Here is a 23211-nt window from a genome sequence, read left to right as displayed (position 1 = left end):
AACGATATAATAATAATAATATATATTATATATATTATATAAAAAAATTATTGTATGTTACTTCCCTATTATTCAATAATTTATAAATTCGCCTAAACGATCGGTTAATTTCTCGCCCAAATGATATATGCTTTACTCGGGTAAATTTTGGGTTATTCGCCCAAATGAATGACGCCTAAACACTATTACAGTATACAACTACAGACAGCTAATAGCTATGTGCAGTACCTAGGTCTAATCTAACCTGACACCTATAGAAATATTAAAGCTGTGAGTAGGTTTGGTACTGGAATTTAAAATTGTAATTAGGTATGTCGTAGGTACCTATGTACACAATATTATAATATTATAATAATATGTGATCATCGAGTATTCGAGTACTGAGTAGGTATGTATTCTAATAAAATATGTTTGTTGTCTTAAACGCGTATAAGGTACCCAACCTAACCTTGGGGGGTGGGGAGCATGGAGCAAATTTTAATTTATCATAAAATACATGTATAATATTACACATTTACACGGTAAAAACTTACGATATTCGTGAGTCACGACTCCCGAATAAATTAATAATATATTGTAATAACACAAGGCGTCACTACTCACAAGCTATACTTATTACCTATTGCAAACACAAACGCCACACGCGATACATTGTATATAGACAATATTATATCGTGTAAGTACCTAAAGTATATACTATATATGAAATATTTTCATATTATAGTCCACGGTCTTAGAAGATATCTTCTAAGACCGTGTTATAGTCTGTGCCCTATGGTATCAGTGTAATAGTGTAGGTATGGTATTTATGGATCGTGATAATTCCGCGATGATGTAAATATATTGTAATCACGATATTATGGACAGTGCACGTTTGGCTAGCGCCACCTGTGGACGTCGCTACCACCACTCACCAGTGTATTGTTATTGTTTCGCAGTTTCACTGATAAAGAACAAACTAGAAACTACATTATTATTATTCACAGAAGGCTATAACGGCAGACGACACGGAACGGACTTCCCCGACTGGCGACTGTGATAACGTATTGATCTATAGCCCGTAGCGTATTTTAGTGTATGGCGTAAGCCTTCGTAAGAACAATAATTGTATGCACGTCATCCTATACTGGAATATGATACTTTGGTGGTGGCGAATGTCGGACGGGCTTTTGCAAGGAGTCTCGTGCGATCTGGTTGCTTAAAGAATTCGCGTTCCGCTGAATAGCTGGGGACAACAACATAATTATTATTTTTTTTCACACCGTGGGACGGCCGATAGTGCGATAGCAGGTCCTAATGTATCACATACTTATATATAATATTTTAATGTGGAGGTGGCACAAATAATAATAATAATAATAATAATAATAATATGTATAATTTATTCTGGTGCGCCTTTCAAATTCAAAATTCAAATCGCGTTTCCGATTGTATCGTTTGTCATATACCGTACATCTATTAAAAGAAACAAAATAATAATAAGCAAATAAAATATGTGAACTTTGCTGCTATGTTGTCTATAGTCGTGTGCACATTTCACTGGACATTTTTAGCTCCCAGATATCCGTCAATGTATTGTGTAAGTGATGCATTTTATTATAACTCTTACACTGGCCAGTGTAATCAATGTTTTTAATTTTCGTCCAGTTAATGATGACTGATGGATAGTGATCAATCAGTGAATGGGTGGTTTGAAAGGATAAGCTTGATACAGAAGAAAGCTGATCACTACAAGCTTCATCAAGATATTCTTTCGTGAGTACTATATACATATTTTTATAATAATGCATCTTTATCACTGGCTACGTTTACAAAAACTAACAAGTATAATTTTGTTGCAGATCATTATCGGATAAGGACGGCTTTGATTTTTACATTAAATCAAAGGGAATTATTATTAGTGCACATACATGCATATTACGCTGCCGGTGTCCACGATTTTACTATGAAGTTATTAAAAAAGTTGATGTTGCTAATTTACCAATACATTTATTAGAGCGCATTTCAGATTTTATCAAGTAAGTGGTCATTTGTTATAGCATACATCAGTTAATTCAATGCTGTAAATTACTGATAACTGAATTGTTCTATATTTTTAAGACCATCAAATTTTAGTTATTTCTCATAAACCATAATCAATATATAAATAGTTACTAGTTATACTATATAAAGTATACACCATCAATTAATAGAATTAACATAATGTAGGTAACTGCAATTTAGTTGTTGTGTTATCATTTATTACATGCAAGTTGTCATGGTGACTAAGATATAACCCAACTTTCACTTGGCTCATCTTCACTGAAGCACATAGTTGTAGTTCTCATTAGAAATAATTAACTTACACCTGTTGATTTCTTGTTATCTTTTTCTTTTTACCCAGACGTTCATATTTTATTTAATCATCACTCTCTCTTCCGAAAATGTTTTTATGCTCCAGAAATTAGCATTTTCATAAGTCTATCTTAAGGTAATATATGATAATAATATGTGATATATTAATAAAAATATGGTAGGTAAATCTTAGTAATAAACATTTAATGTTTAGTTTTTATCTAAGCTTAATATTATAAAATCATTATTTAATTTATTTTTATTGAGATTTTTAGTAAATAAAAACTTATATTAATTTTGTTTATCATCCATTAAAATACCTACCAAATTTCCCTGTTTCAACAAATAAAAACATTTTTGTTAATAATCCGTTCAAGTGTAAATACTATATTTAAATTTTAAAATTTAAATAATGAAATTAAGTTTATAAATGTATGTTATTATTTAGGTTATTAAATTATTATTATGGATTAATATGTCATTTGTGTAGGCGCATTAAAGGTGTGGTAATACATTTTGTATGTGATTAGACATAATTTGCAAAATATGACTGAAATACAATTTTTTTTTCAATTATTATTCAATAAACTATGTCTCAATTACAATTTATTTTTATTTAAATAATTTAAAACTTTTTTGTCTATTATTATTTATTTTAAAAATTATTTAAGCTTTTCCATCATTAAGTAATTTGATGGAATTTCAAGTTTGTTTTAATTGACCAATCAATTAAAATTATTAAATTACAAATTTTATCAAACAATTGAATCAGAGGATCTATATCTATTTAATATTTACACTGTACGTCTATACTTACTGATATCCACAAATATTACAATATATTCTAAAATCAAATTAACTTTTATTTCAAATTTTAATACTGGACATTTTCTGAAAAATTGATTCAATTATCAAACTATTCCAACTGTTTGAAATGTTTGAATAGAAATTTTTTTGAATTTCAAATTGTTTGAATTACTTTAAGTTTAAGGTGTTTGAGGATTTGAACTTTTTAAGAACCCATCCCTAAATATAAAATAAATATTTTATATCAATTTGAATTTTGAATAGTTATGTACGCACATTTGCATGCGTGTTTGCTATTGAATATTTAAATTTTTCGGAATTTAAAAGTGTATCTGAATTTGATATTAAAAAACAATTAGGTATTGTTAACAAAATTTAATTGAGACTAAACAGTAAATAATGTTTAAAGAAATATTTTGCTAACTTATGAAATCAAAACTTATCTTATTGATTCATAATCAATTATTTCAGAATTCTACATAAAATCAAGAATTAAACTCATCTCAAAAGGGTGCAAGCGATATTTATATAGATTGTTAAACAGCTATTTTAAATACCTAGGTAAGATATAGGCTGTATAAATATCACTTTCGCGAAAAATATCGCATGTACCCCTTTGCATGATTTTGTACTTTGACCATCTGTCACCTTTAAATTATAAAATGCTCTTACTCATAAAAATGAACTAATTGTATTATTTCATATATTCTAAATTAATAATGGAATTTGATGTGTCAGATCTTGGACATCCTTCTGAATTAACTTAGGTTTAATTTATTATCTAATTCTACTAACATAAATATAAGTAATGTATTTATTGGTAGATATTTACAATTTAATTAATAATCATTCGTTATTTATGGTAAAAATTATATTAAGTTATAATTTTTGATATGTATAATTTAACTCTGTGAATTTCAATTTTATTAAAACTACTAAAACTGGTTTGATACCTAATCAAGTAACTTGATGTATTTTTATTACAAATACAATTTTTTCAAAGCTTTTTAAAAATACTAATATTGGTTACAACAATTAAAAAATTAATAAACATGTGTATATACAGAATTTAATTCTCTTCAATCTTATTATGGCCTACTAGATATAATAATTATTATTAATTACTTATGGTTGAGGACAATGGGAAAGCAAATCACACCTTTTTAAGAATTACAATGTTTACATACAATTTGCTTCTTATGATTATCATTTGTTTTTATACCAAATGTTTATACTAAATGTTTATTTAAGACTGATTTATTTTGTACTTAACTATTTATTTTGTAGGTGTGTTTACTCTGAGAACGATGTTAGTGGACCAGAAAAAAAATTGATTAAATCAATTAATACTGATCATCCAAAAATAAAGAAGCGTCCATCCATTGATTTATATGAACCTAAACGAATCTCGTGTGATATAAATCCATTATATTATTCACTAGCACAGTATGATGATCTTTCTTCAAGTGAGTTCAGCGATTTTGAACAGTGTGCATATGATGACATAGAATCAGTCATTTTAAACCAGGCGAATTTTAGTAATTCATCATTTGGCAGCATGGACATTAAATCAAATAATTCAGTTGAATCTCGCCAAATTAAATCTCAATTAAGTAGCTCTTGTCAAGAGTCAACTGTGTTAACTAATGAAGAGAGTTTTATAGATGAAAAATCTCCACTAAGCTTTAAAATTGATGGATCAGATATTGGCAACAAAGTTAGAATATCAAATAATCTTAGCTGTGAGTTTCAACATGATTTTATAAAAAAACCAAATGCTGACATAAATAGTTTTTCAAATCTAGAACTTGCGATTGGATGTAACAATATATTAGATTCATCGATTCATGGTCCAAAAAATAAAACAAACCCAACGCCCATTGAAATTGTGATGAGTAATACCAAAGGCTGTAAACCTGATTTATCAAGGGTTGATAGTTTGTTAAACAAGAGTTTGAACGAGGAAAACATTTTACCGAATGATAACACTAATAGAATGATTCAAGAAACTGATGATGATTTAGATGTCTTATCGCCACATAGTTTTGAAACTTTTACTGTGATTAAAAAAAATAATGAAACTGGAGATATTTTTTGTAAATTTAATCATTTTGAGAATGGTATTAATACAAGTGACCAAGATCCATTAAAAAGTGAATCAAATAATTTTCAGACATTTACTGTAATAAATGAAAATATAATAATTGATGATGGCAGTGAATCTCAAACAGATATAGTTGTAAATAGTGTATCTTTTGAACCTGAAACCTCAAATGATTATAAAACATTCACTGTTGTAAACGGAATTAGTAGATCTCCTTTTCATTCAGAACAACTTAGTAGTTCATCCAATTCAACTCTATCAAATAGCAAAATATATATAAATAATAATGACATTGATTTAGATTTATTACCAACAACACATACAATATCTCAATTTGATACAATTACATTATTACCACAGTCAAATAATTACAATGATTGTGGCAAGGAAGAAGACAATGTACCAACAAATTTAAATAATGATAAAAAAGAGAATAATATATCAAAATTTGATACTGATACTACTAAAGAAGAAAACTCTGGACATAATGAGGCCTATAATCAAATTGATTTCAAACCTGAAGAAAATATTAGAAAGGAAGTATTTAGTTATTCAAATAATATTGATAGTATTGTAACTTCCTCTGAAAGTACTATATCTACTAATATGAAACAGTGTAGTGATGTTATACCTAGTATATTAAGTACAGTTAGTGATAATGCTACATTCAATTTTATATGTGAAGATAACAATAGTCAGAACAATTCAACTAACCAACATTTAGAAAAGCTGAAAAGTTCTGGTGAGTCTGATAGTACTCTTAGTTTACATCTTGAAATTTTAGAGAATACCAAAGGAATGAATTCTCCTGATTCTTTAAATGAAGATGATGTATTTGGTCTGGAAGAAAAGCCTATTGTTTCTAATAAGCTAGAATTTGTACCTTTAGAAGCAACACCAATAAAAGATAATAGAAGTCCACGTTTATCTAGAAAATACATGGAATGTTCACCTGTTATATCAGCTAACGCCTATATTCCTGACATTGATGTGGAAAAATCATCTATCACTGAAGAAAATAGTGAACGTAAGAACTCAAGCTCATTTTTTATTGATTTTAATCAAGGTAAACCAAAAAATAAACCTAAACGTTTTGAAAATCTCACAAAGTCTTTAGATTCTAGTACGATTGCTAATAGTAAAGAAAAAATATTCTCCATGTTTATTGATTTTAACGAAGATTCTGAATCTAGTGAATCGTCATCTAAAGGTATTAAACATCGTAAACCTCAAACACTTGCAGATCGGTTTGTTAGAATGCATAGCGAAGAGACGTGTGCCAAAAGTAAAGATTGTGAAAATACAGTAACTCCTCCTCCAAGTCGAATGACATCAACTGTAGAAAACTCTTCTGCTGACATTTCTGATTCGTGTAAGAAACAAAGTGTATTTATGTTTATTGAAAATGATACACCTACCCTAGTCAAACGAAGATCATTACCTCAGAGCTCTAGACTTAAATCTCAAAGAAATTCTTGGAATGTTGACAGTACAGTTGTTCATAAAACTCATCATAGAACTCATAGTGTAAATTTATCTGAAGAAAATCACTTTGATGCCAGGATGACTCAGAGTCATATAGAAACAGGATCAAATGACTTCAATAAACCTTCAGATTCCTTTGATACTTTAGAATGTAATGTAGCAATTACTGTAAATGGTGCAAAAGACAGTGGAATTGGTTTAGTTGATTCTTTTGTCCGTCTATCTGATATGGATAAAGCGCCTTCTCAAGAAATTATCAGTAGTTTAAATAAGAGTGAGTCAAAATCTGAGTCATTGAGACGAGATTTAAAAAACACAGAGTTAGGTAGATGTTTAAAACGAATGTTTCCATATTTAAAAAGTATTGAAGTGGAACGTATATTACTCTCCAAACCACCTCATGCTCTTGACAGTAGAGAAGAAATTAAAACTGGTCTTGGGCAAGATTTACTTCGTATGTTTTTAGAAGAAATTGGTGCAGATACAACTATTGATGTTAATGGAAGACGAATTAAAGCCCATAAATGTGTGTTAACTTCAAGATGCCAATATTTTGCTGCCATGTTCAGTGGTGGATGGGTACAAAGTGCTGGGAATGTTTTATATTTGAAAGGGTAAAAAAATATCTGTTTGAAATTATTTTTATACATTCATTAATTTTTTTTATTTTAGGTTTTCTTACAATACCGTTCATTTAACATTACGATACATCTATAGTGGTGAATGCGATTTCTCTGAGATTAAAAATGTGGCTGAATTATCCAAATTGGCTGATATGTTATGTCTTGAAGGATTAAAAGATAACATAATGTTATACTTAGCAGCAGAATATTGTCATTTTTTTAAAGAGGTTAATATGCTAATTTCTAGTTTTTGATGTTAACCTTTAATTTATAATTAATATTATTAGGTTTGCGACCGTTGTACTATTGGCATTCTTGAGTGCTTGACATTAAGTGTTGCTTATGGACTCGATGATCTTTATTTGTCTTGTATAGTATGGATAAATGACAATTTTTCAGTAGTCTGGCCAACACACCACTTTGTGTCACTGCCACAGGATTTAAAAGTCAAATGTTTCAGACATAAAGTTGCCCACATTGATGTAATATATTTTTACTATGTTTGGTCAACACAAATGTAATTTTTGACTGTATTGCTTAAATTTATATTAATTTGAATAAATTGCAGTTTTTGTTGACCACAATACAACTACTATATTTTTTATGTATTGTATTAATCTGTTTTTAATTTGTATAGGATCTAAATGATGTATTGAGTGTAACAGAAGGCTGTGAAAAGATAAAAAAATCTTTACCAAATGATGAATGGACTAAAGAAGTAATAGACTTAACTACGGACCTTTCAAATAGCGTCATAAAATATTTGGCAAAACATTTTTATCCTACTATAACATCAAAATAGTAAGTTGGTTATAATAAATCATAAACATGTTAAATATAAATTGTATACCTAATATAATATATTTCTTGATAGTTTTAAACAAATACTCGAAAGTGAAAACTTATTTGCTGATAGCTTTGCTACACATTTGTTGGCGTCTTGTAATTGTGCAAATAGAAATCAAATAAGACAAGCTTATGATCACTTGAACAAATCATCATCAAATAATTTTTGGGTAAAATTTCAAGTTAACTATTTTAAAAACTGGTTAGATAATTTTAAAATTAATCACTAAGTATAATTTAGGTAACTTATAATGACATTATTAAAGATTTTTTTTTACCATTGATTAAATATAAATTATGTCAGACTCAGTCAGAATATATGTGTACCTTTTACAATATATTTTGTTCTGTAATTATCTCATTAGTGTTCATAAAATCATAATGTATGTAGGTCGTAAATTTGATAAGTTAATTAGATAAGTTAGATAAGATAGATAAGTAGATTATGCTTGTTTAAGGAACATCACAACACTAAATTATTTTTTTTTAAATTTTAGTTAATTGGTGTATTATAGTGGTGAAAAAAATGAAAATCGTTTTGGTAAAAATCCGAAGTTAAAAAAATTATTATTCAATGAAATAATGAGAGTTTATGAATAGCTGCTTGACGTTATAGAGCCGACGAGTGAGCAACCGCCCATGTTTTATATTTAAAAGTAGTTTGATTTACACAATAATTTAAAAAACTTACAATAGCATTAAAGGATTATTTTTTTTCATGATCCGAAGTATATTTACATGCTTAAGATGATAGTGTGATTTAAAATTTAGTATATCTTGTTATTGTATACATATCATGAATTATAATTAAGTAAAATTATTGAGTTTGCGATTCGCGCTGTGTTATCACATAAACTACATTTTAGGAAATTTACTATGATAGTTTTATCTACTATGAAAAAAACTAGAAAGTATGTTAAAATAATAATCACACCAGTGTCACAAACACAAAAAAACACTTATGGCCAGTTGCACCGTCTCTGATTAAAGTTAACCGGAGTTTAATCGGCCTAATTTGGCCGGTTAAATATCTGTTATCAGCTGATTAAGCTTAATCGAAGTTTAACCGTAGACAGTGCAACTGGCCCTTAAGGTTACATAAGAAAATTATAATCTTTAATAATTGAAATTGTTGTGTTAATCTAGACACTTTTACATGTAAAATATACGCCGCCGTTCCGACTTCGGCTCTATGACGTCACACAACGGCGGCGCAAGAGGGTTTTCATGAGACAATTGTCTCACAGCTAAAAGGGGTGGTAGGTGGGTACTGGGTAGGTACCTATAATAGATTGTCAGTTCTGAAAAATATTGAGTGACACAATGTATCAAATAAATAAATAAATATATAAATAGTTTTTAATTGAAAGGGTGCTCAGCAGCTTATTGTACATTCAATGATTAGTTAGTAAAGCAGTATATTTTATATAATTAATAAAATTTATTTTTATTGTAGCACCCGTAAGATGAATTTTTAGAAAGGTAAATTTGATATGAAATTATTACAATAGGGGGTGTGGGGGGCGTAGCACCACGGCTCTATGCAAATTAAATGGGTGGGTCGTGTGTGCTGCAACTAACACTTTCTTGCCTCACTGTCGAAAAAGTTCCCGCTGCCACTGAGTCGTTACACACATATTTTCAAACCCCTGTATCTCATTGAAAAATTAGTGTTAAAGTGTGAGACCATAGTACCATATCTATGTCTAACATAATGACATACTTTAAATCTATGCAAACTTGTTTTTAGTGTTGTGATGTCCTTTAAAAGTAAATAATCAATGTAACTTTGGTCTTTGATAATTAAATATAAGGTAGGCCAAGTATTTAAGATGTTCACTAATTTAATATTTTTTTGGAATAAAGAGTGAAGATTACTTATCTTTATATATAAAAATATATAGCCGTCCGTTAGTCTTGCTAAAACTCAAAAACGGCTCGACTGATTTTAATAATTTTATTTTTGTTCTGTTCGTAATTGTCAAAGCAAGGTTTGTATGAAATAAAATTTTGTAAAAATCCACCAGAAACTGAAAATCTGGATGGAAAAAATACAACATTCGCACCATCTGTCCAGCAAAAAAAATAAACTAAATAATAATATATTTTTGTTTATTGTAAGATTGTTATTGGTTATGATTGAATATAGTTTTAGACCTGTACCTATTTATATTTGGTTAAAACCACAGTCTAAGATATAATGGACTGAAACGAACAGCTTATCAGTGGCCACAATGCATGTATAAGAGCCAAGTGCGTGGGACGCAATGGGTCCCAGGGTTTTCAACGCCATCTGTATAAAACTAAAATAAGGACTAAGACACAAAATGTGAAGCCAAATAAACCACCGGTAGTGCTGAAAACATTGGGTCCCTAGTGTGAGGAACCCCTTTTGGTGGTCATCCCTCGACCTCCACCGATCATGTTAATTTCAGACCATTATATCTTAGTCTGTGGTTAAAACTTTATAACTTAGTAAAAATTGTATTCCCAAGGCTAATTTTTCAACCGTTGTCCCGGGAACCTACAAATGCACATCATAATAACAACATGTTAATACAACAATTAAAATTACATACTCACCTAGCAGGGTCTGAAAACATACTGTTCCCATAATCATAAGCGTGTCTCACGGGCAATATTTAAAAATTTTAACTATTATTTATTTAAAATCTTTTAGGTTATTTTATATAGCTTTTCAATAATCAATTTTTAAAAAAAATATATATTTAATAATATTTTTCATTATACATTTTTAGCATACACAAGGAGACATTTTAGTGAATGCTATTATGGAGTTGATAGTTAAAGGTTTAGCTTCTGACTTCAAGAATGGTAGAGAAAGACAAGCAATGGGTAGTCTTCCAAATGATTATCGAATGTCCGAAGCCCTTGCTAAAAGAATTGCTATTGAGTTGGGCTTACCTGGAATTGAGTTAGCAGCAAATGGAACTTTAATAACATCAAGCCCTGGTAAAAAAATGACAACTAGTACCAGAACGTTAAATAAAATACCAGAAAATAAAGTTAAACTAAAAACTGCAGTTGAAAATACTCCATTAACTAAAAGTAAAACACCGGGAAAATTTGCTGAGGTATGAAAAAAATTTTAAACCTTGTATTATACATTTTATTAACACATTGGAGACGAGTACCGTGTTAGACACGGCCACGGTTGTAAGATACGTGAGACTCTAGAATTTTTACAATGGTAATACGTTGGAGACGAATGCCGCGTTTAACGCGGTACGTGTGTTTAATGTATATGGACGAACATTTCCCGCCAATTATTTGTTGTGTGGACGGGCTATTTTCTCATGTTTTCCATATTATTTACTCGCTATCGAATAATCCGATTAACTTCTTTTTTTTTTTATCGAACTCTCTGAGTGTTGATCTAAAAATAGGTCTAAAAATAAATATGATTATCTAAAACACGATATATGTATAGTACAGCTTATTACGACATTTCCAATGGTCAAAATAAAAAGTTGACCGAGATAATTATTTTATTTTATCTTGTCGTATTTTTATAAAATATACGAGTTTTAAGCTATAATACTAGCTACAATACTTTTTTTTTATAGTAGGAGTAAAGGACTAAAAAAATAATGGTATTATTGTTTCGTTTTGGTAATATTATTTTTCTGTAAGCACGCGATGTATGTTATGTTTATAACTTTGTAATCATATAAAAAATAATACGATACACATTTCATATTCTTCGTATACAAAAATTTTAATAATTAAAATATCAATAAACATAAATGATCACCTTTTTTAAAATTAACATTTTTTCCTTTATAATAATTATATATTGACAAATAATAAATGAACACATTTTAATAAATATGTTTAACAGTATCTACATAAATACGTAAAAAAAAAAATTACGTAAAAACTAATAAGAAAAAAACAATGAACATGATATAATATAGGTTATTACTTATTATCTTTTTAAGTTAATACAATATAATAATGATTAATATATTTTTATCAATATTAATAAAATATTAAAAGAAAACAATAAACATAATATAATATAGGTTATTACCTTTTTAAATGATAGGTACAATATAATAATAATTTATATATTTTTACCAATATTGTTTTTTTGTGTGGTAAATTTCAAAACAATTATCAATGCAAAGCGGCACATCACAAATTGGACAATAGTATGACGTTTCTTTTTTACAACGATCTAATTTTCCAATTTTAATTTTTTTTGAGCACACTTTGCACGTTCTACGAGGGTTAGCTTTCTTTGGTGTAGGTGGAATTTTTTTTATAAAATGTCTACCAGTAAGCCTATCAACATTATTTTGCTCTTATCCCGTGTCAGTCTCAATTATTTCACCTCCTTTCTCGGCCATTTGTTGACAGAGATTGAGCATAAACATTTTCAAACAGGGATTTTTATTTTGTGAGGCATAATGCTTATATATTATAAAACTATTGACCACACTAATTTTAAATAAATAAAAAAACATTTTTTTCCACCACTTTAAAGTTTTACGTTAGAAGGGGTAGTAGGTGATCATCTGATCACCGTGGTCCACCCCCGTTTTATATTTATTATAATCGATGATGGCCACGGGCTTAAATTTTTGTATTGGACCTCCCCTAGCTTTGACAGTCACAGGTGCCATGTCAGCCGAATGACATGTTGACATAACAAGAACGTCTCTAGTGTCTTTCCACTTGATGCAAATTTGTGGGCCGTTCCTACCAAAAGCCATTTCCCCTTTTTTTAATTTGACGTTAACTACTGTATCTTTTGGAAGTCCTTTACGATTTGCCATCACCGTTCCTACACCGTTCGTTTTATTATCCCAAAGATACTCTAATACCATAGGACTAGTATAAAACCTATGCATATAAATAGTATGGCCTTTGTCAGAATACTGTTTCAATAAGCGACTGTATAAGGGTATAATCGAATATTTTTCTTGTCCTTTCCCAGAATATATTTCAAAACTTAATGTGTATCCTGTTAGAGGGTCAGAAGCAATATATAATTTCATCCCATATTTTTCGGGTTTATTTTTCATATACACCCTAAAATGTACTCTTCCGCGAAAAGGACACACCCCTTCGTCAACAGTTATATTTTGCCTAGGATAATATAATGTTGACATTTTATCATTTAAAAAATTTACATACGACCTAATTTTATATAAGCTGTCATACCCAGGTTGACCTTTCCGAACATATTTGTCGTTATTTGCTATGTGTAACATTGAAAAAATACTTATAAACCTATCCCTTTTCATAAGTTTAGAAGCGTACGTTGTTTGCAATACAGGATTAGTTGACCAATAATCTTTAATGTGCGGTTTTTCAACCAAACTCATGTGTAATATTATGGAAAAAAATTTATACACTTCTGAAATATTTAAGGGTTTCCACTTATGCCAAACTGAATTTTTTTTAAAAATATTTCGTCTTTTTAGGGAACGAATTACCGAAAACGCATACCTGTTTATTTCTTTTTTAATTAGTTTTACAATAAATTGTGGGAAGTATAATTGAAAACACTCTAGTTCAGTGGAGTTCTCCTTTACTTCATCTGTGACGTGCTGATTTCCAGTAAATATATGTGGTTTGGGTTTTGAATTTTTTGGTCGCCATTTCGGAAGAGCACCTTGTCTTCTGTGACTCACAGGTAACCTAAGAATTGCTGGGACATGCATTTGACAACCTTCATCTTCCTCATCACTTTCAAATCCCCAAGTTTCTGCATCAGTAGTAGGCCGTTCCTCATTAAGCGGAGTAGCCAATATTTCATCGTATTCCATAACATCTAATAATATTATTTAAAAAATAAAAATGTAATTACTAAATGGTAAATAATAATTTTAAATAATTTTCTCTACCAATTTAAACAAAAAAAAATAAACTACTGTCTTTAAATAAACAGTTATTTAATAAAAAATTACCATTATGTAGTTCAAGATTTTGTTGATCAAAAGCATCAACGTAGTTATAAAATTCGGGTATAACAGGATTCAAATTAGTATAAGTTTTATTCAACTCGTCCGTTACATCTTCATCTAAAAAATAATAATTAATAAATAGTAGGTATTTGCAAAAATGATATTTTTTATTACAATTTTTTTAGTTACTAACCGAAATCATTGTCATCAAGTTCAGAACCACTGTTCTCCGCAAATTCATCCATTAATAAATTAACGATTTCATCGTCATTAATGCGATCCATGGTGAATTATGTCAAGTATTATTATTAATTCATATATTAATAAATAATACGAATAATTTATTATAAACAAAGAAAACGAATAGAACCAGCCAACAACAATTTATTAAATCATATAATTTGACACCCAAGACAGCGTTGGCAATCATTGGTCGATGGGGGAATGTCAACAACATAATTATTTACTATAATTTTTGGACTATAATATAATATAATCGAAAAAAATATCGGAACAATTGTTGGTATTTTCGATATTTTAATACAATTTATATTATAATTGAATATAAATTAAATATCGATATACTTAACCGATTTCTTGTAAAACACGGTGTTCGTTTTTTAGACGCAAAAATATTGCCCGTTTTAAACACGATAAGCGTCCTCAACGTTGCAATATATAAAAATAACGTCGTCTCCGATACTAAAAAACTATGACCGTGTTAGACACGGCACTCGTCCTCAACGTAACAAAGCCTTAAAAAATGATCGTCTCCAATGTGTTAAACTATATCTATGTAACATTTTATAATAATTTAAAAAAAAAAACTTTCAGGTAAAATCACGTTATATGGAACCAAAACCACAACTTACTACACCTACACCTCCAAAGGTGTTGTCTGTTCATAAAGATTTACCTCGTGGCCGTCGCATTATGTCATCATCAACATCTTTGATTTCATCACCTAATGTTAGGAGCACTATGGCAAGTTCCAGGTTGTCTACTAATAGAATAGACAGTGGCTTGAAAACTAAAACATCATCTGAATTATCTCTGTCTACTCCTAAACCAAAACCTAGAACTATGTTACCTAAAACTGATCCTCTACCTTCTAACAATCGTGCATCGTCCATTTCAATAAAACAAACACCCAAAACAACTAGAAAACCTATACAAAATAATACAAGTATTAAAAAAACCTCAAACGAGAAAATTATGAATGGGGTTAAAAGACAAACTATTATTCCTAAAACAAAATTGTTGCCAAATGGACATCCCACTATAGGTTCTAGATCAGGTACATTTTGTAAAGATGAACCTACTGTTATACATAGTAAAGATATTACTAGTTGATTCTGTGTTTGATCAATCACGCATTAAAAAAAAAAATTATAAAATGACGGTTCATATTGCATATTTAATATTAGGTATATATTATAGTTTTAATTACTAAAGGTGTAATTTTTTTCCATTTCAAACCGGATTGAGATACTTGTCCTTTATTAATTTTACTAGAAATGGAAATTTTTAATACTAATATTAAGTTGTAGTATTTGTAGTATTCTATCACTACCAAAATAAATGCCCAATTACTTATAAATTGTACTAACGTACATTTATGAGTAATATTATTTTTAATCATAAAAATTAAACTACAAATCTATATATTTATGTTTACTTGTTTTCATTTTTTTCACATTATAATATTTTTGCTCATAATAATTATTATTGTTTAGATATGTTTAATATTGTATATAATATGTAATTTTTCATCTGTCTGAAGTAAACAGTGTTTCTGTGCAATATATAAATACATACATTGTAATAGTTATAATACTGTCTAACTATTTTTTATGATGTTTCGATAAACTTTCATAAATAATTATAACAATTTATTAATTGTAAACTTATACTAACCTCGTTTAGACATAAAAATATATACATTTTAAATATAAATTATTTGATCTAATTAGTTGTATAAAAATTGTTTTTTAAACATATTATATAGATATATTATTTTTTCTTGTTAATTAATTTTTTTTTGTTATGCAATATTTTAAACAATTTTATATTAATATAATAAAGTCCTAATGCTGCATTTCTGTGTTTTTAACTGTAAAATTTTCAATATATTAATACAGTACTTTTATTTTATAATGTGAACTAGTCATTGTGCCATTTAAGATTTAAATTCTAAAATTTTTCATTTAATGTTAACTATATTTATTATTGTTTATTATTTATTTTTGTATTTAATAGTTATTTAAGCACAGAGTCCCGTATTTATTAGTACACTGATTTATGTTTGTATTTTAATAATAATTCTTTTGTAAATATTTAATTTTTAAGTTATCCTGCGCCTTGTCCGTCCATATTCCAAAGATAGTATAAATAATTGTTATTTTATATGAACTAGTAGCTGTTTTGAAGATAATTTAAAATATTATTCAACAATTGTGCAATTAAGAAAAAATGTGCAATCTCATCATTGAAAGTGTTAAATTTATTGATTTTATTTTTGTGACTAATTGTAAATTATTTTGTTTTTTAATCTCAATATCCTAAACAGAAGAATATTATCATATTATGTTTAAGTTAAATAGTTAAAAAAAAAATAATAATTGTGTATATGATATATCTTTGTATTTTGTTTTGATTATGCTTGAGTTCAAAACAAATATGCACCTATATATATTTTTTTAATTCAGCTTTAGCTTATACATAATATATAGTATGATAAGATTTAAGTTACTATAAAAACTATTATTAGTAATTTATTTTTATTTTAATAATATTATGATATCATCCTATTTTTTAGTTGATCAAACCATAGTTTATGTGATAATAATAGAATCAACCATTTATACTTTAGCTCTCTATTTTGTTCAAATATAGGTATTTATTTAAGCTATGTATTTAAGCATTTATGTAATATTAAAAATGTTTGTAATGTTGCTGCAAGCATTTACAACCATCCCTATTATTGTTACCTATTATTCAGGTGAAGATATGTATTAAAGTCCAATATTTGCTTTTGATAATGTGTTAAGCTCAAAACATATAATTATAAATATTAAGAAAATAAATAAATTCATATGTATGTTTTAAATATTTTAGTAACTTAATTTCAACCACATGCAATTTCCTACAAGACTATGTTTAGGAGTGTTAGAACTTAGAAATATTTTAATTAAAAAATTAGTAAGTAGAGTTTGATGAGTACTCGACTTGTAAAAAATGTATTGACTTACCGTCGAGTACATGACTGTTTTATTGGAGAAATAAGTGAAAAAAAGATAAATATCTTAAAACCCAATATTTAATATTTTGATATAGGTACCTACAAAAAATATTTTTTTTTTGATATACCTACTAAATAGGTACTGAATAACTTAATAACTTTACAATTTCCGTGTACAGGGGAATTTTTAAATACTTGAACAATTTAAAATAGGTGTCTACTTAAGGAATTTTGTATTAATGAGTACCTACTTGAAAATGTTATAGTTAAGAGTTATTATAAATACTTTTCTAACTTGGACATAGATATAATCTCAGATACATTTATTTAAACGGTGGCTGGTTTTAAATCAGTGTTTTAAAAAATTACAAGTTATAAGTATCCAATTATCATGTTAATAGTTAAATGCATTAATACAATTTGATCGATTTACTTAACCCAGTAAATTTTACCTTCAAAATATAAATAATTTAATATGTATATTTAGTATTTATTAATCACATATAATTTGTGAGAACAAAAGTTTTTATAAGATAATCACTAAACCTTTCTCAGTTAAAATCTTTCAACCTTATAAATTAGTTCTGATACTTAGGTACTAGATGGATCCATTTTTTTCACATACCTATGCATATATAATAAAAATTAAATCCTTTTAATAAAGATTTGGTTTATATTCAGTGGACAAATTGAAAATGTTTCAAACTGTAGGTTTTTAAATAAATTATTTATAGTTAAGAATTGGGATATATCTTGAATTTGCATGTTTGAATATTCTTAATACAATTTTTTTTTTATTGAAATAGTGAATTTAAATTCTTATTTTGACTTAGGCACTTGGCATATTTTGTTATATATTATAATTTACAAAACGCATACCTATTTGATAAACACATTTGATATTTAAGAATTTTTAAATGTTAATAACAATTGATATCAATATGTATATAAGACATTAGTGCATATTGTCATTTGTCATGTATTACTGTTACGGCTATAATTGTTGCTGGGCATTTTTTGATAATTTTAATTGCATATATCAAATATTTTTAATGCAACAAGTTCAAGCCCTATTTATAATCCAATTAATCCAACAATTTTATAATATCTTAGTATAGGGCATTGGCTTTTATCTACCTACTCCATCAAAAATTTCTTCAGTTTATTGAATAAACCTAGGTTACATTACTATTTCTTAGAATTGGATATATTAACTTGTTTAGACAGTATTGTATTACCTATTTACCTATAGTTCAAGTTTTTATTAAATTATGCACAAAGGAAAAAAATTACATTTTTTAATATTTATATATTATATATATAACATGGTATATAAATTAGTTTTGTTTATCATATCAAATTATAATAACAATTTGTAAATATTGCCTATCATAAATATTACCATATTGGTATGTGTTAATTATAAATTGTATTAACTAATTCGTTAAAACGCATTTACGCCGTCAGAGTATAAATAATCGCTCAATTTTGGTTCTAGAGTAAAAATACATATAAAAAAATTGAATTGTGACAATGTGACAATATTTCTGAGGGGAAAATGGGCAAGATGCATTTTTTTCATTATATCCAATTGTAACGTTTAGAAAGAGCAAACATTTCAACATTTTTAAAATACCCTTTCAAAATTAATTTTTTTTTTTTAAAAACTGGTTCTCACCGTCTTGCCCTCAAAAATATTGTCACCTTTTAATTTTGTAATAGGTGTTTTTATTCCAACACCGAAATTGAGCGAGTTCTACTCAGACTGCGTGAACGCGTTTTGTCAATGTCGTACGTGTGTGACGTCCTCTTAAGGGGCCGTTACAGTGACATTTGTTGTCTCCGTCTGACAAGTGCGTAACATAGCACATTTTACGCTCAGCAGAACACGTTTATCTCGGTTATTTTAAAAGTTAGAGCGAATTGACCTTTCATACAATTTAAAGGTAAGATTATTATGTAGACAATGACATGGGCTTTTTATTATATTTAAATTTTAAATCGAGTTATGAGTATTTTAAGATGTACAGTTTACAATTTTAAAATACACATAACCCGCTTTAAAATTAAATTATTATAAAAAGCCTATGCCATTGTCATGATAATAATCTTACCTTTAAATTGTATAAGGTTTTAATTCAATTCGCTTTAATTTTTAAACTAACGGGAGATAAACGTGTTCTGCTGAGCGTAAAATTTGCTATGTACTGTGCCGTTGTAAGACGGAGACAACATGTCACTGCGTAAGGAAATATAATAGAGGCAGGATTCTCTATGGGATTATAGAAGTGCAAATTGAACAGACGACAATAATTCAAACTCAGATTCTGATTCTGAAAATACTCCTAAACGGGAATAGGTACTATAGAAAATGAGTAGAATGACCTTGGGTTTTTGAAACGTTTTTGTTGTTGTTTAACGTTGAGATAGAGCTACGCTTATTCCAATAATTTAAAAAGAAATACTTCCAGGAACAACAATCATGTCAGATGAATATTGAATGGAAGCCCTAATAAGTTGTACAAAATAAAGGTTATAATCACTTGACTGTAAACCATTCTAAAAATGTTGTCGACCCGCTAACAAGAGCCAACACCCAGACAATAGAATGCATTTGGTCGTTCTTAAAATGAAAATACTTATATAGAAAAAATATTATATAAAAATATTATTATAAAAATACTATATTTTTCTGAAAAATTTAAGGTATTACATCGGAACTTTTATACAGGTAGTCATCTAATTGAAGCATGGTGGAGGTCAGTTACCTAATCTTCAATATAGGTACTTTAATAAAATATTAAATTGATACTAAAAATGTTAAGGTCTGCACTTGGAATTTTTTTTATATTTGGCCATTTATTTTTTATGTTTTGATGCATGACGAACATTTGTATGATATGACGTAAAACAAAATATAATGTGTTTTTATATATAAAAAAGGTGGGTAAGTGGATTTCGCTCTGCTGTACAGTAGGTTACAAGTGGGTCACTGTATAATGGATGGTATTAAATTTGAATTCAATGATATAATATCATTGTATAAGAAAAACGATTCTGAGCGGAGACGGTATGTTAGTCTAGGTATAAGACATAATATTATATTAGGTACCTATAATAAATTCCAAATTAATCATATCATAATATTTATTAGGTACTTATAACGCGTTATACATCAACAAAAAACCGTGGTACTATCATAGATATATAATAGTATACTTTAGAAGTTTCAAGTACCCACGAATAATATTATACAATCACAACAAAATAACTAAAATAGTTATCCTAGGTTTTTAATATGTAATTTCGTCCAAATTTGTACTTAAAATGACTATAAAAATAAACTGCGTAAATGTATTTTTTAGATTTTTTGGTAACAGTATTAATTACTTACGTGGAATCTTGTTTTAAATTTTCAATTCTTAGATACAAAAATTGAACATTTTATAAATTTTTAACTACAAAATAATTTTTCAAATTAAAATTTGATAAATTTTGTCCAAATTTGATCTTTAAATGCTTATAAAAAAAAATTGTGCCTATGTATTTTTAATATTTTTCAACTGATATTGTACATATATCAGAGCCTTGTATTAATTTTTTACACTTTTTGGCCCAATAGATAAAACTTTATTGATATTTATAAAAAAAAAAACTAAAAAAATTGAAAACCTACAATGTCCGTAAACAGCTCAAAAAAGGTCAAATTATTTTCAAATTATTTTCAAAATGTTATCGTATTTAGAAAATGCTAATATAAACATTCAGTGAAATATTCAAGTTTCTACAGTCATTCGTTTTTTAATTACAACAAAATAAGAAAACCGTTACGTAAGAAATCGAGTGAATATCATGTTGTAAAAATATGAATTTCAAACGCTCATAAAAATTTAATTTGAGTTTCTTATAGACATTTTTTTTTTGATAAAGGTAGATTAACCAATAAGGAATCTTGTATTACATTTTTAAATTTTAATTCTAGAAAGAAAAATTTTTACCAACCATTAACTCAAAATAATTTGCTCATTTTCGTGATTTTTACATATTTTGTCAATTTTTGAATTTTAAATGCTAATAAAAAAAAACTGTGACTAAGGATTTTTAATATTTTTCAAATGTCATTGTAACAATATAGTAGGAGCCTTGTAATAAATTTTCAAGTATTTTTACTCAACAAATAAGTTTTATTGACATTCATAGAAAAAAAAACTAATTAAATTGGAAACTGAAATTGTCCGTAAACAGCTCAAAACAAATCAAAATCTTTTCAAAATTTTATCATGTATAGAAAATGGAAATATAAACAACCAGTGAAGAATTCATGTATCTAGAGTCATTCGTTTTAAAGTTTCACCAAAAACCAAAATTAATTTTCTCAAAAACAGATTTTGCGTAAAAATGCCCGTTTTTCCTTAATTTTTCTTTTGTTTTTCACGGCGCTTTTGAAAACTATAGGAATTTAACAAATTTAAAAAAATTATACTTTTTATCCCCCCAAAGTACCAACTAGATTCACTTTCCTATCAGAAATGGTACTGTTGAAGAAAATCCAAGCATTTTTACTGTCCTAAAAGGTGATGACAGACACAAAAAAAATAAAAAAAAAAAAAACACACATCATTGTAAAATCAATACATTCATCGTTCCACTCAGAATCTAAAATGGTGTCCGGTAAAATAGAAAAGTTTCCTTTTCCAATTGACTCTTTACTAAAAATTCCGTTTTTGTAATAATAAAAATCAAATCTATTTTTAATTTCCAGTAGGGTTCCTTGGATTAATTTCAAGTAAACCAATGGTCGACAACCGATGGCCTGCGTGACTATTCCATTATTTTAACAACAGTTATTTCTGAAAACTTGTCTAAAAGATTTTAATTTTTATCCGACACGAGTACACGACCCCTTTGAGACTTTTTCATTTGTGAATGCGGCCACAGAGGACAAAAAGGTTGACGACCACTGAAGCAAACAATAGTTCAAATTTAATTTGTTCCTGAATTATAGTTTTGCGTTTACAGTTTTCAATGAAATTGAATCCTATGTATCAAATATATTATATAACACTAAAACGATATCGGTATAGCGAATGTTTAGGACAATATTATTATAGATATCAGTAATTAATAATTATTAATTATTATACATATTTGTTTAAGTATTAAAGTACCTACGGACTGGGATCATAGGCGCAACTAGAGTTATTTTCTGGGGAGGCTAAAATTGTATCAGCAGCACAAACCCTGATAATTAATATTTTAAATTAAAATATGATAAAAAATTAATTTAGGAAAAAAAAGCCCATTACCAATGAACACTAAACGTTCAACGATTTGCTCTAATCATTGATATTATTTATTATTTATTTTTACATTTAACAAAATTTAAAACAATGTTTCACGTAATAGTAGTTAATTCTGTAACCAAAAAATTTAAAAATATAAACAACATTTTTTTTATAGTTATTTTAAGTTCAAATTTGGTCTAAATTAGAAATTTAAACAAAGAAGAATGATTTTAGTTTTGTGTTATATTTTCAAAATATTATTCGTGGGTAGGTACTTAAAACTTCTAAAGTATATTATTATATACAATTAATATTACAATATACAAATAATATTACTTCAATTTACCGGTTACCATATTAATAATAACAATATAAAAATAATATAAAATATTTATAATTTTTTTATTAGGTATATTTTTTAAATTTGCCTTTTTCAATTTCGTAATTAAATCTAGATTTATTTTGTATAATTTTAATATTATTTAATAACAATAGGTAAGTACACTAAACATTGTTTTTAATTAGGTAATCATCATATAATATAGTTAAC

General features: G+C 27.5%; 1 protein-coding gene across 1 annotated transcript; it reads left to right on the top strand.

Annotated features, from left to right (window-relative positions):
- The first annotated feature begins 864 nt into the window (after positions 1 to 864).
- On the top strand, positions 865 to 15512 carry LOC100575733. Its single transcript, XM_003244779.4, has 10 exons — positions 865 to 1579; positions 1648 to 1755; positions 1842 to 2018; positions 4429 to 7344; positions 7403 to 7580; positions 7641 to 7835; positions 7991 to 8154; positions 8228 to 8369; positions 10959 to 11294; positions 14970 to 15512. Exons 2-10 carry the CDS (start codon positions 1661 to 1663, stop codon positions 15486 to 15488), a joined length of 4722 nt encoding a protein of 1573 aa, XP_003244827.1. The 5' UTR covers positions 865 to 1579; positions 1648 to 1660; the 3' UTR covers positions 15489 to 15512.
- Positions 15513 to 23211: the final 7699 nt, after the last annotated feature.

The sequence above is a fragment of the Acyrthosiphon pisum genome, chromosome A2 (genome assembly GCF_005508785.2).
Source record: "Acyrthosiphon pisum isolate AL4f chromosome A2, pea_aphid_22Mar2018_4r6ur, whole genome shotgun sequence".
NCBI lineage: Eukaryota > Metazoa > Arthropoda > Insecta > Hemiptera > Aphididae > Acyrthosiphon > Acyrthosiphon pisum.
Note: the sequence above shows the minus strand (reverse complement) of the source record. Positions and strands in the feature narration are given on the sequence as shown.

Excerpts from the sequence above, each read along its gene's own strand:
- LOC100575733 (XM_003244779.4), top strand. The coding sequence starts at position 1,661 with ATGGATAGTGATCAATCAGTGAATGGGTGGTTTGAAAGGATAAGCTTG. Across the intron at positions 1,756-1,841 it reads CTTCATCAAGATATTCTTTC|ATCATTATCGGATAAGGACG; the intron begins GTGAGTACTATA and ends ATTTTGTTGCAG. Across the intron at positions 8,370-10,958 it reads CATCATCAAATAATTTTTGG|CATACACAAGGAGACATTTT; the intron begins GTAAAATTTCAA and ends ATACATTTTTAG.